This window comes from Nanorana parkeri, unplaced genomic scaffold, assembly GCF_000935625.1.
Source record: "Nanorana parkeri isolate BGI_ZX_2015 unplaced genomic scaffold, ASM93562v1 scaffold227, whole genome shotgun sequence".
NCBI lineage: Eukaryota > Metazoa > Chordata > Amphibia > Anura > Dicroglossidae > Nanorana > Nanorana parkeri.
Window position 1 is genome coordinate 1,684,476 of NW_017306495.1, and position 13,905 is coordinate 1,698,380.

At 42.6% G+C, this 13,905-nt stretch overlaps 1 protein-coding gene across 1 annotated transcript in view; it reads right to left on the reverse strand.

The window, feature by feature from the left end:
* Positions 1 to 9,615: 9,615 nt before the first annotated feature.
* Positions 9,616 to 13,905, reverse strand: part of ACTR5 (ARP5 actin-related protein 5 homolog) — a 13,057-nt gene continuing 8,767 nt past the window's right edge. Inside the window, 4 exon segments of the mRNA XM_018556175.1 lie at positions 9,616 to 9,879; positions 11,011 to 11,143; positions 13,337 to 13,475; positions 13,478 to 13,529. Coding sequence (XP_018411677.1) covers positions 9,616 to 9,879; positions 11,011 to 11,143; positions 13,337 to 13,475; positions 13,478 to 13,529 — 588 coding nt within the window.

The following is a 13,905-nucleotide window of genomic DNA, read 5'->3' on the forward strand; positions in this document are numbered from 1 at the left end:
ACATTATAAACACCAGAACTAGTGTCTCCATAGGAAGATTTCCCATCTATTCCTGTTCCAACCCAACATTTTTAAATTTCTTTCACTTTCGGTGATAATGGTCATCAGGACAGTGGAGAGGGTGAATCTCACTAATGGGGACACACACAACAATAGAAACCTGACAGGTGTTCAAATCCCTCTCCACTCCATCCAAAACAAAACACAAATAAAAAAGTCACACTTTAAAGTACAATTAAACCTTCAGGGATTTGTTTGCATATATCTACTGCTAGCAAGCAGTAGATATATGCAAAAACATTTAAAAAAATAAAAATAGTTACCAAATAAGTAAAAACGTACCTGTGTCTCCGCCGGTCGCTCCCATGAATATTCTCGAGTGGCTATGAAGGATCATGGGACGGTAGACATCTTTGGGCGGGAGAAGAGGAGAGACATAGGGTAAGTCAATGCATGCAGCCAGCAACGTGCACGCGGACAGACACCGTGGGATCCAAGGAATCTGCGCTGGATCAGAGCACCAGCGCTGGAGGGACTCCTGAAAACCACGGGAAAGAAGAAGATGATCGGCTTAAGGGGCATAATTTAAGGTAAGTCCTTAATGCAGCATTGGGACGTGGGTGGGGGCGGGGACGGGGGATGTTTATGGGATGTGACTTTAATGTCACCTTAAGGTACAGTGGGACTCTGCCTATAGGCAACAATGCTTTTTTTAATATATATATCAGCCATTTGTTGCAATCATACTTAGAAACGAATTTGTCTTACTTAGAAACTAATGCTGCGTTATTACCAGTAAAACAAGAACTGTTACTTTGTTAAACAAGTGATTCACGCAGAGGGCAAAGGCTGTGTTTCTATAGACACCTGTGATGGAAATCTGGCCTCGGGTACACATCTATATACTGTATGTACATATATATTTGCAGCCATCCTTTAAAATAATGATGTTTCTCCCAGATTTTACACATTCCTTACCTCTCCTTTTCATTTGACCTCACTTCATACCAATATACTTTTCATACTAAAACTCGGGTTTTATAACCTCTATAATCTTTTGTTCACGTTTGTGCCTTATCTATGGAATTCAAAATGTGACCCTGCCTTGCACATTAACCTTTAAATGCATCATCAAAGCTTGGTGTTTTCAAGGATTAAGGTTTTATCTCATGAACATCCACATCCTCTTAGAACTCCCTAAAAGCTTAAATAAAAAAGGTTATCTGGGAGGAAGTGGAAATCGAATGCATATTTTGATAATTAAAATAGCTGAAAAAAACACTAGGTGTTAATCTGATTGCGCAGCAATTTCGAAACCAACAAATCATTTTTGTTTTTTTGCCAGGTTTTCAGCTTCTTTCAATTTGAGTAAACATGCCTACTATATCAACAAATGAAACTTGCCCAAGTTTTATCACTTTCACATAAATATTTTTGGTGGTGCATTCAGGGTCAGATTGCGAGCTCCATGATTTTAAGAGAGCCAAAGACTATAGAGAGTGCTGTGATTGCAGTTGCTGTGGGTTTGTGGGGATGAAGTGGGTTTATGCCACTGGCAGTAGACACTATGGTCAGGAAAGCTGCATATGATGGACCACCGGTGTGGATGCACCATTTATTTCTCTGTAGCAGTTCAACATGCCATCTGTGGTCTTCAGGAAGCACAGGTGATTGAAGACCTGTAGTACCAGCAAAGAGTACCGCTGCACAGAGCGCCACTGCAGAGGGGGCCGCTGCACAGAGTACCACTGCAGAGAGGGCCACTGCACAGAGTACCACTGCAGAGATGACCGCTGCACAGAGCGCCACTGCAGAGAGGACCGCTGCACAGAGCGCCACTGCAGAGAGGGCCGCTGCACAGAGTACCACTGCAGAGAGGGCCGCTGCACAGAGTACCACTGCAGAGAGGGCCGCTGCACAGAGTACCACTGCAGAGAGGACCGCTGCACAGAGTACCACTGCATAGAGGACCGCTGCACAGAGTACCACTGCAGGGAGGACTGCTGCACAGAATTCCTACTGCAGAGAGGACTGCAGTGCTAAAGAGAGGACAGCTGCTGCCACACAGAGCTTAGCAGTCTTCCTTTCCTGCGTACTATGAAGAGGCACTTTTGTGCAAGGGTTGGGTGTCAATTTTTTTTCAAAAAAGCAAAAGGTGGGAAATAAACCTGTTGCTACTTTGCAGCACACATATTTTATTGATTCACTTTAGGTGGAAGCTTTAATTTGGGCTTCAAACATTAGGAGTGAAGAGTATTCACCCTAGCTCCTTACAAGGGCTAAACTTGGCCACATGACACTAGCCATTGGGTTTGTTCCACCAGTGACAGCTGATGAGATGACATGGTGCTAGAGAAATCAAAGCAAAGTCCTAAAATGTATTCAAGCTACAATACTAAGGGACTGATGTATATTTGCTCCACCCAGCTTATAGTTGGGCAAATGCCGTTTGCATGGCATCCCCACCACTTATGTTCCTTGGTTCCATTTATTGGAACAGCATTCGCCCAGCTCAATGCTGGGCGGAACATTTATACATCAGCCCCTAAGTTTCCTGGATATCAACCAGGAAACAATACCTATTAAACCAGCTTCTACTTTAAAATAAAAAGAGGAAATGGGCCACTCTAGACAAGCGTAGTGGTGGTACAGCAAAGAGGTCAGAGCATGCAGCAGGTGGATTGCTTTGTGGGACCAGAATACAAAAGGGGTTATTCACGACGAAGTCGAAGCATCCATCCGTAGCTTCGGCTGATCCTTCGGCCGCCTGAGCCCTTTGGTTCAGTCGAAACGAAGGGCTGCTGTACGGACTATGCTCTATAGCCCATACAGCAGCCGAACCCATATGCTTCGGCTCAGCCGAGCCAGATTCACAGCCGAAGCATAGAGAATGGTCGGTCGAAGCTGACCGATCTCCATGCAAATGACAGCTGGGCGGAGCCAGCCATGATCTCATGGCTGGCTCCATCCAGTTCTAATGACAGATCAGCGTCCCCAACTGACCTGGGGACCCTGATCTGTCATTAAACAATAACAACTGGGCGGAGCAGGCCTTGGTGTCATGGCCGGCTCCGCCCAGTTGTTATTCATTGGCCGGGACCTGCTAGAAGACCATGGCAGGTGCGGGCCAATAGGAAACAGTTGGGCGGAGCTAGCAGTGATGTCCTCTTGGCCAAATGTATGACCTAAAATCTGGTATTTTGGCTGAATAGGCACAAATTCCCACAGACTTACTCCCCCCCCCAGAGTAGAGGCTTTTTAGCTGCAAAGGGGTGACCAACTGTGTAGTAAAGGCTATAGTTTTGGCACGGATGTCCAACAAGCTCACATAGGTGTGATGGTCAGATGTCCACAAAGTTTTAGCCGTACAATGTATTTGCCTGGAACCTCAGACATGATGAAATCTATTTAGTGCTATTTTCCAGCCTATTGCCAGTTATTTCCTAAATCACAATGCAATAAACCCCAATCTCCAATCAGGAAGCAAACATACGTATGCTCATAAAAGCACACCAACCATAGCCTATAGAGGATCTATCCATCATGCTTTTGTTGATGCTTCATGGAAAATTCTATGCTGGAAGCAGCATATGTCTATCTAAAAGAGACAAAGAACAGACATAATGTAACACAAAACAAATAAAGCCATCTTATAAAAAGTCATTTGCATTGCTTGTCAGAACGTTTCATTGAAGTCACAAGGCATTCATGCTCTTCAGATCCAGCCATTGTGCATCACAAGAGGGAACTTATATTTCTTTCAAAGCCTAGAACAAATAGGAAAACAACAATCGGAAAGGCATTTACTAAAATCTGCCTTGGCTTGTTAATGGCAATTTTTATGGTCTTCCGTATAGTTTCGACAATTTTTGTTTGTCTAAACTATTGGCTTCATTTACCTTGACTAAGCCATAGCAGCCAGGTACACAATTTCATTTGTTTTATGTGTCCAGACTAATGAAAGCTGATCTGTTGCTATGGGTTACTACACATTATTGCTCCTGGCTCTGTTATCCCATAAAAATCCTAATTGTTCATTTTTCCTCTAGGTTACAAGAAATTAGCACTGTGATTTTACTCCAGCTCGGCAAAATTCTGCTTGTAATAGGCTAGTGCTGATTGTCTCTCTACTACAGTTTTAACAATATTGCCTTTGTATTTCCTTGCATATGCATGATGGTAAAAGAGAATGGCTTGCTGTACACTATATGGTCAAAGGTTCGGGGCACCTGACCATTATACCTAAGTATCTATAGGGATGAGCACAAGGCCACTGAGAAGAGAGGCGGCAGGGGGTGTGGAATACCCCGACGCCCGGGAAATGCAGTTCCGGGTGGGTAGTTGTTTTCTACATTTAGCCCTGCTTTGGGCAAGCAGGGCTAAATGTAGAGCAGGGAAGCCGCTCGCTCGTTTACAAGTGATCTTGACAATGTTGCCAAGATCACTTGTAATAAGACTGAAGGTCCATCCTTTGACCCCCACCCCCTTGCGCCCACCTCTCTCCTCACTGGCCGCCTCTCTCTGGAAATCTTCTCTTAAGGTTGGAGAGCGTGGAGCAGAGTGGAGAACGTCGGTTTGGTGTTGGGCGGGGCACATTGAGGAACCTGGCCTTGAGGCAGCAGAGAGAGTACATCTGGGGATGAGCTAAGGTTTGGACCAAACCTGATCTGAACCTAAGCTCCTCTGAACAAGTGCCATGGGTACGTCCATCCAATCAGCTGCGGGCTGGGCATTCCCCTGCCCCGCAGCTGCATGTAAAGAATAGGGCGGGATGCTTGTGCTGATGTCATTTACCTTATATGGTGAAAGGTTAAGGTCTGGACTCTGTGGTGGCCAATCCATGTGTGACAATGATGCCTTGAACCACTCTTTCACAATCTGAGCCCGATGTATCCTGACATTATCTTGGAATATACCCAATGTGCCATCAGGAAAGAAACAATCCACTGATGGAAACACCTGGTCATTCAGTAAATTCAGGTAGACAGCTGACCCCCTCACCCAGTCAAATGACTTAGACCCCTCAGCGTAGGGACAAATATGGATTTCGCATTTTGTGTCACCTGCTGGTGAAGTCTACCAGCTCAGTTTTGTATACACCTTGATAACTTTCAGGAAGCAAGAGAATTGTAATTTCAGAAACATCTGTAAAATGTTTAGACTTACCCTACCGATAACTATGCTCCTCTGCGTGTCACTCAAGAGACAGGAAGTGAGATATATCCAATTTGCTTCAATGGATACAGCGGTCACATCTGAATGGGGACACCTGGGATTCCTGTGACAAGAATCCAGAGGCTCTTGATCCCATAATGCAGCAAGGTCCCCATGTGAATGGTGCCTTACCTTTTCCTTTCTATCCAAAGTGTATGGAAACCCCAACAATTAACTTCTCTTATTTGCTCCATTTTAGCCTTTTCAATATACCATTAAAAGTATTTTGTTGTAGCTGTTCTATATGTGAAAAAAGATATCTGTTGATCCTGCCAGGGTCCCATAATTATTTTTTAATAGGGAAATCCCCTGTGTAAACCCAAAAAAAAGAAATGTGCAAAATTCAGCATAAAGGAAAATCTACTGATGAGAAATTAGATTAGTACACCCAAAACAGCCCGCACGCACACTTTAAATGTTTTCACATAGACCTGCAGGTTGCATTTCCATTGCTCACTTCCTGATGGTGTGACTGATGCTAAATAAAGCCTGTGTTCAGCCAGCCTTGCACTACTTTCCATGTCATGTGTTATTACATTAAACAGGTACAGCTTTACCAGCCACCTACTGGTACTGAGTGGTTTCCTGTGAACAATACAGAGTGCCAGTATACACATACAAAACTTAAACATTAATCTGTATTACCAGAGAGCAAGCCATTTCTGACTTTGCCTACTCATGCAATCAATGAAACTCATGAGTCTTTAAAGCAGAACTCTGGGAAAGTTTGTATTAACCCTTACAGTGGGGCTCCCTCTGCGCTGCAAGGGTTATGTGCTTGTTTTGGTCTAGGGAGGAAAATAACAAAGTTGTACTCACCTAATCCTCTGAGCCAGGTCGCTCGTAGTCCAGTGCCTGAAGCATGTCTCCTCTTATGCTGCAGCGAAGGTATGGCCCTTGGCATCCTCACACCCTATACACAGTGAATAAAACATGACTCAGGGACCTTAGACTGCTGCAGCGGAGGGGGAGTGAGGCCCCAGGGACTGGTCTATGAGCGAGCCAACTGCGAGAATCAGGTGAGCATGACTTTGTTATTCTCCTCCATAGACAGAAATGAGCACTTAAAGTGACATTAAAGCCTAAAATCCCTCCCAATGCCGATCCAGCGCTGACTCCTGTCTCTTCCTGTCCCATGGAGTTTGTGGGGGTGCACGCTGCCTGCAGTGACTTACCTTGCATCTCCCCTCCTGTCCAAAGATCTGCTACTGCGCATGCGTCCACCCCATGATCCTTTGCAGCCGCCCGAGAATCTTCAGATCTTCGGACGGGAGCGTGCAACAGAGACACAAGTTTTAACCCTTTTGTTAATTTTTTCTAAAGGTTTTTGCATATACCTACTGCTTGCTAGCAGTAGATATATGTAAAATCTCTGGTACAATCTCTGTTTTCATAGGTGCACCAATGCACGTATTTATATATACGTATGAGCATGCATGTGGGGGGAGGGCTTTAAAACATTTTAATTTTCTTTTCTATGTAACTTTACTGCTGTAACATAGGAAACAAAGAGCCCCTTTTGTAATAGAACATTACAGGTGACAGGTTCTCTTTAGAGAGACATTAAGGATCTATTAGACCCCTAACATTACCTTTACACCACTGAAGCTGGTCAGGTACTGATTGCACTTGATCAGCTTCTCCCTGTCCACAGCAGCCAGGGAATGACGGCTCTGAAAACATGAGATTGTAGTCCACCACGGGAGTGAGTTTGAGGCAGTGGCTACTTTACAACACACACAGGGACCATGTGGAACAAAAGCAGCCCCCCTCCAGAAGGAAGGACAGTGTCAGCACCAATTCAGAGATGATTTGAGGATCCACAGCCGAGTGATACACAAATAAGATACATTTAGTTAAAGTGACATTAAACCCTCAGATTTTTTAACATGTAATGTGCACCTTGCTGTAATCCATGGTAGTTTCCCTTCTCTTTGCTGCTCTTCCTTTTAAATCTGCATGTCTTCTCATGCTGGGGGAGAACTTCCCTTTGCAGCTGAGTGCCTCTTCCTGTAGTGTTGGCTCAGGTTGCAAACCTATACACAGACACCATGTAGCCATTCCAGAGACAAGGCAGTCTGCTGCAAAACAGAAGTTCTGCCCAGTATGAGAACAGATTTAAAAGGAAGAGCAGCAAAGAGAAGGGAAACAACCATGGATAACAGTAAGGCACACATTACAGTATTGGTTTATGTTAAAAAATCTGAGGGTTTAATGTCACTTTAATGTACTTAGTTTAGTGTCAGTTTAAGGTTTTTTTTTTTTGTGGATCGCATTTTTTTGCAAGACAATATAACCAAAAGAAAGCCTTGTTTGTGCTTTAAAAAATGGGGAACACATGAGTATGAGCAGTGCTCCCTCTGCTGGATACATTCTAAAATGCATGACAAAAATCACAATATATTGTGCTAGTACACCAACAATGTGCACAAACAATTTGTAGTATACATTTTAAGCAGTGTTAAAAATTTTAAAAACAATTAATAACAAGAAAAGAAAATTGCTATTAGTAGGATGATGTGCCCCCTTTAACATCTCCTCTCCTCATCATCTCATCTCCTCTCATGTCATTATGTTTGGTTGTTTTTTTATTAGTGTAAGTTAGGAATAGAACTAAAGGTCAGTGAACTTCTGAGTTAGCATGATCCGTTTCAGTGTTGTGATAAGAATTATGCACTGCTGGCATCCCTTTAGATGTGAAACATTACTTAAAGTGACACTAGACTCAGGAGTTAAACCTTCAAAATACATGCATGTACCCCATCTTATGTGTATCACTCAGCTGTAGATCCTCAAATCATCTCTGAATTGGTGCTGACACTGTCCTTCCTTCTGGAGGGGGGCTACTTTTGTTCCCCATAGTCCCTGTGTGTGTTGTAAAGTAGCCACCGCTCCAAACTCACTGCCATGGTGGACTACAATCTCACATTTTCAGTGCTGTCATTCGCTGGTTGCTGTGGGCAGGGAGAAGCTATTGAAGCCCAATCAGTACCTGATCAGCTTCAGTTAAGTAGAAAGGTGATATTAGGGGTCTAATAGACCCGTAATGTCTCCCTAAAGAGAACCTACAATCTCACATTTAAATTATGAATTTGCATCAAGATTGTAGTCCATCACAGGAGCGAGCTTGGAGCGGTGACTACTTTACAACACACACAGGGACCATGGGGAGCAAAAGGAGCCACCCTCCAGGACAGTGTCAGCACCAATTCAGAGATGATTTGAGGATCTACAGTCGAGTGATACACAAATAAGATACATTTCTGTTTATAGTTAAGGCACTTGAATGTATTTTTAAGATTCAACTTCTGAGTTTAGTGTCACTTTAAGGCCATCCGCATCCTAAACGGAGGCTCTGCGAATACTTCTAGGAGAAGCAGTATGTTAGATACAGGATACTCTGATTAAATACTGTACTGTTACTGAGTACTGTTGTCATGGTTACAAGGAAAATAAATATTACCTTTCAGGTTGCAAACAAATGGAAAATTAATTTTCATTCAAACACAGGATCATAAAATATAGTGTGCAGAGAACTTACACAGGCAGTAACTAGCAAAACATATAAACTGATACACTGGCAGCTGTAGTTACTTTTATAGCATTAGATTCATCCAGATAACATATCTCGAGATAAATATATCCAGGCATAAAAAGTGGTGAAGATCTCCATCAGCTGTTTGAACCTAGGCTGCACAGAACACAAATTATGACCATTGAGAGGTGAAGTGAACAACATTGATTATCTTGCTACAATGGCACCTGGAAGTGGGTGGGATATATTAGCCAGCAAGTGAACATTTTGTCTCTGAACTTGATGTGTTGGAAGCAGAAAAATGGGCAACTTTAACAAGGGCCAAATTGTGACGACTGGGTCAGAGCAGCTGCTGTGGGATGTTTCCAGTCTGCAGTGGTCAGGACCTACCAGAAGTGGTCCAAGGAAGGAAAACCAGTGAACCGGTGACTGGGTCATAGGTGGCCAAGCCTCATTGATGCATGTGAGGAGTGTAGGTTGGCCTATGTAGTCCAATCCAATAGAAGAACTTCTCTGGCTTAAATTGTTGAAAAAGTTAATGCTTGATCCTGATATAAAAGGTATCAAAACACAGTTTATTGTGTATGGGGCTGAGTAGCTGCAGACCAGTCAGCCAGTAATAATCCTTAGCTTAAATTTCCTTTTAATTGAATAACAATTTGGGAATTTGTGTTTTATTATAAAAAATAAATATTCATACAAAAATAGCTTAGAAACATCCAATGTCAATAGAATTTTTTACAGAAGTAGATAATCCTAACCTCCTGGCACTATGCACCTTACACTGAAACAATGGCTCCCAGTATGCTCTGTGCTGCACCTTTCAGTGTCAGCTTCAGTATTCAGCCCTCTGTAGCACAGTTTCCCTATGGTGGAACAGTGCCAGAACTTGTCTGTAGAGCACTTTCCATCTCCTGACTATTGGGTGCCGCGGCAGTACGTGGTGGTGGTGGTTTGGGCAAGTGAATGGCAGTGTGACTGTTAGAGGCCACATGCTCCTTCAAGTATTCTCCTCCCATCTCCTCATATTCTTTCCTGCTTATCCAGCCTTCATCTACCTCCAAATTCTGAAGTGCCCAGTCAGAGGCTCCGTGCCATGCATCAAGGACAGGGTTTGCCGCCATAGAGACCTGTGGAGAACAATTACACAGTGATTTGATGAATGCACTCTACAATTAACACAGCAATCAGTGTCAAAAACACCAGAGGTGATTTACTGTTGGCTCAGTTTCAACTCTCCCGGACCTTCCGGGCGTTTCCCGCTATTAGATTGCGGCTCCCGGACGCCCGGGACAGAAACATTTGCTCCCGGAATGGTTTACTCTGCTCGATCTAGCAGAATAAACCTTTCCCTGCCCATTGCTGCTGTCAATCAGCAGAGGTGAACCTGAAGTTCTCCATCAGTTCCTCCTCTGCTGATTGACAGCAGCGGAGGGCGGGTTCAATAGCCAGCTTGCTATTGGCTATTGCAAATTGAAATAGCCAATAGCAATCTAGCTATTCATTCCTATGCCGTTTCTTTTTTTTATTCTGACGGCAGTAGGTGTCAGAATACTAGAAAAACAAAAACCAGCAGATAGCAAAGAAGCTATTGCTTCCCTTGCTATTTGCCATCATTTCAGGGGGGTGTTTCCCTCCCTGCGATGGGTCAGAGGGCACCTCCCTGAAACTACTTTTTTCAGGTTGGGATCCCTGCAGTTTTACACCAAGCCAGAAAATGTTATGGTACCTAAAACCTAACTTACAGCCAAAACTTTTCATTTCTTTTTGAACAAATCAGTGATTATTGCGTTTAGTGGCCATGTTTATGAGATTAGCCCTTACTTCCTGTCAGGACAGGAAGTCAAGAGAAATCTTGCCAACAGGACACAGACATAAACACACTTTTCAGTGAGAAAGGTTTAGAACCTCTGAAAATGTTTCTATTGCTGTCTGTGCCTTCCTCTCACTCTGACAGGTGCCCCCTCATTTCATGTATAGGACTCACAGGAACAGGAAGTGAGGGATAATATCGTGAGTTATTAAGCCTCGTAATCAACAGGCTAGAAAATAAACTATAAAACTAAAAATATCCCATTGTTTATGAGACCCAGAAGAAAAATTCTTTCAATATTACATGTTTACCGTAGTAAAAACAAAACAAAAATATTTTTAACTCCTGAGATAATAAATATTTAAAGAAATAGGAAATAGATACAAATAATATAAATTCTATTTAACTGCCCAACAGCTCAAAAACACATTAGTCTGAGCACTCATACATGAAACGTGGAGCCAAACGGTCTCATCATCAGCAGTTCTTTCTCCATGCGGGTCTGCATTCCAGGGTACATTACGTTACCTCCTGTTAGAAAGACATTCTGCACCAGCTGCTGCTGTACCTCCTGTGGATACCTAAGGAGTATGACAATGAATCAGAATACCCGGCACAGCATATACAGGATTCAATGGTGAAGGAAAAAAAAAAAAACTAAATACAGCTTACCTATATGGAAAAAAACACTGTTCCAGTATCCCTCTGATGTCAGTCATGTGACCAAATGCTGAGGCACCAGTCACATGATCTTAGCCAAAGTGCAAAGTGGACTGAAGTGCACGTAAAGCAGGACAATCAGTAGCTGTGAACCTTGCTCCATTTTGAACTTGCAATAGTAAAAATACTGCCTAGGAGCAGACACCACAGAATACATGCCTACATTAATTACTCAAAAAATATTTTCCTCTGATTTAGTTTTACTTTGTTACTGGGGCCTACCTTCCTCTGACTTCATGCTTAAGCCCTGCTAACTGCCAATCCACTATCCATTGAGGCTTTCTTTCTCATCGGACAGACAAGATGGCACTGACTGCTTTTATATTCAGACAGCCATACCCCTTGGCCTTCTGAATACCGAACATCGACTGCATCTGACTGGATGGAGTTGCTGTTTGGCTGACAATTTTCCATCCAGCTCCTTCGATTGTTCAAGCAGAAATTCAATTAGGGAAGGTGAAGGCAGGCATCCTTGGTTTTATGCCCTCATGCTGGCTGTAGATGCCTCAAATCTTTGCCAATCCCTTCTGAAATCAACTGATATGCGACTTGTAGCCATGCAAGCATCACCCAGTTCAACAAAAGTAAGTCTAAAAATTGACTGAGCCGGGGGAAAATGGTCAGTCGGACAGTGACTGCAATCACTGTTTGGGCTTAACAAAATACCTAACAGAGGATATTCCTCCATCCATGCTGTAAAGAGTGGATTGAGTGGATTGGGAAATTAAAGCCGGGTATACACGCATCTACATTCGCTGTGTGGATGCCGCCGTCAGCACCCTTTCGCCCGGCATCCCTTGATCAGCTGACCAAAGGAGGTGGTTTGAAAATTCTCGAACAGAGCTAGCAGCCACTCAGCTGCTATACAAAGGAAATAGAGGGAGATTCCTCGATCAACGCTCACTTAAGTGTATTTGGTGGAATCTTTTTTTTTTTTGGTTCAGGCCGCAGGTTGAACAATAAAACAGAATCGTGTATGCCCGGCTTTAGTGATTTTCTCTCATTCAGCAGCTTGCAAGAGAAAATCCAACCCCCCGTATGGCTAGGCAGGATGCATACTCTTGAGTGGGTTAGGGTTATGTATAACACTGACGTTCCCCTTTGGCTAAGAAAACGTGTTTAACGTCTTAGTATTTGGTCATGTGATCAGCATCACATGGGATACTGGAGCAGCAGTACTTTGGAATATTCAAGCTTCCTATACTGACTCCTGAAAAGCTCTGTGGACTGATCGCCTCATAATATGGAACTATGCTTGCTTGAATCTGTGTGCTAGTGCAGTGGAATACAGGAGGGATGTGTTAGAGGCTGCTTTGGTCTCTTTGGGTCGTGCTGGTGGTTTCAGAACAGATTGCATGGAGGCTTCAGATTCCCTTGCTGAATATTATCACACATTGTTTTTACCCAACATCACATCCACAGCAAGAACAGCAAGGGCATTTGCTGCAAGGTGGAGACGCACTATATTTTAGATTGTAAGCTCTCACGGGCAGAGCCATCCTTACCATGTTATCTTGATCTGTATTATAACTGTAATGTCTTCCTTATATAGTAAAGTGCTGTGCAAACTGTTGGTGCTATATAAATCCTGTATAACAATAATATTTTTATACAGGATCTATAATATTATTATAGTCAAGTATGCTGCGTAGATACAGAGAGGCAGCTACTTGCTCTATGGTTCATTGGACTGCAGCTTATACACTGTTTGCACAAAAAGGGGACATTCATGTTGCTGGATATGTGGCTTCAACTGTTTTTTAATATGTATTTTATATTTAATAAATAAAATGTTATTTTAAACTTTTACCCCTACCTGGTGATACATTGTAGAACAAAATAGATTTAGAATACTCTTGTAGTATTGCGATCCCCACCAAGTAGGTAAAAGCGGATTGAGAAAAATGTATATAGCATACTGGAGTTTGTCCTCACATTACAATTATTACATTTTAGCTTCCTAATGAGCAGAGAAGGATTAGCAATTTTGTAGTCTTAATAAATGTATCCTTTGTGCCACTCCAAGTGTTTGCTGTACGTTTAGATTTACTTACTGGTCCAGTATATACTGCATGGTCTCTGCCAGCCCAGCCTGGTCTTCCCCAATTAGCGAAGGCTGAAACAGCACCTCTGGCACACGAATCCTCTCAGTGCCCAGGTACATCTGGTGGTACTCTGCTACGTTAAACATGGAGACTCTAAAATCCCTTCCATGTCTTCTTGCTCTCCTCCCAATGGTTCTGGTGTCTTAAACATTTAAATAAAAATACAAGAAGTTATAAAGTGAAGTAAGCACACAACAACCGTATTCTCAGTCTTCTGACAGCTTAGTGTGGTTAAAAGATGAAAATGTAATATTTTTTGAAGGATACCAAGAGAATCAATGGCAAAACGTAACATACATAATGCTGTTTGTTAATAGCCAATAACAATTATTTTTTTGCATTGACTCTTATCTTTCCAAACAAGATGAGTCTGCTATGCTTTCTCTTTAGGAATATCATGGAGCTCTGGAAATCTTTTGTCTCATTAAAAACTCTTTGTTTTGTGTAAAAAAAAAAAAAAAAAAAAAACAAAATAAAAGCAGTTAAAAAATATATAACAAAAACATTATCAATTTTCC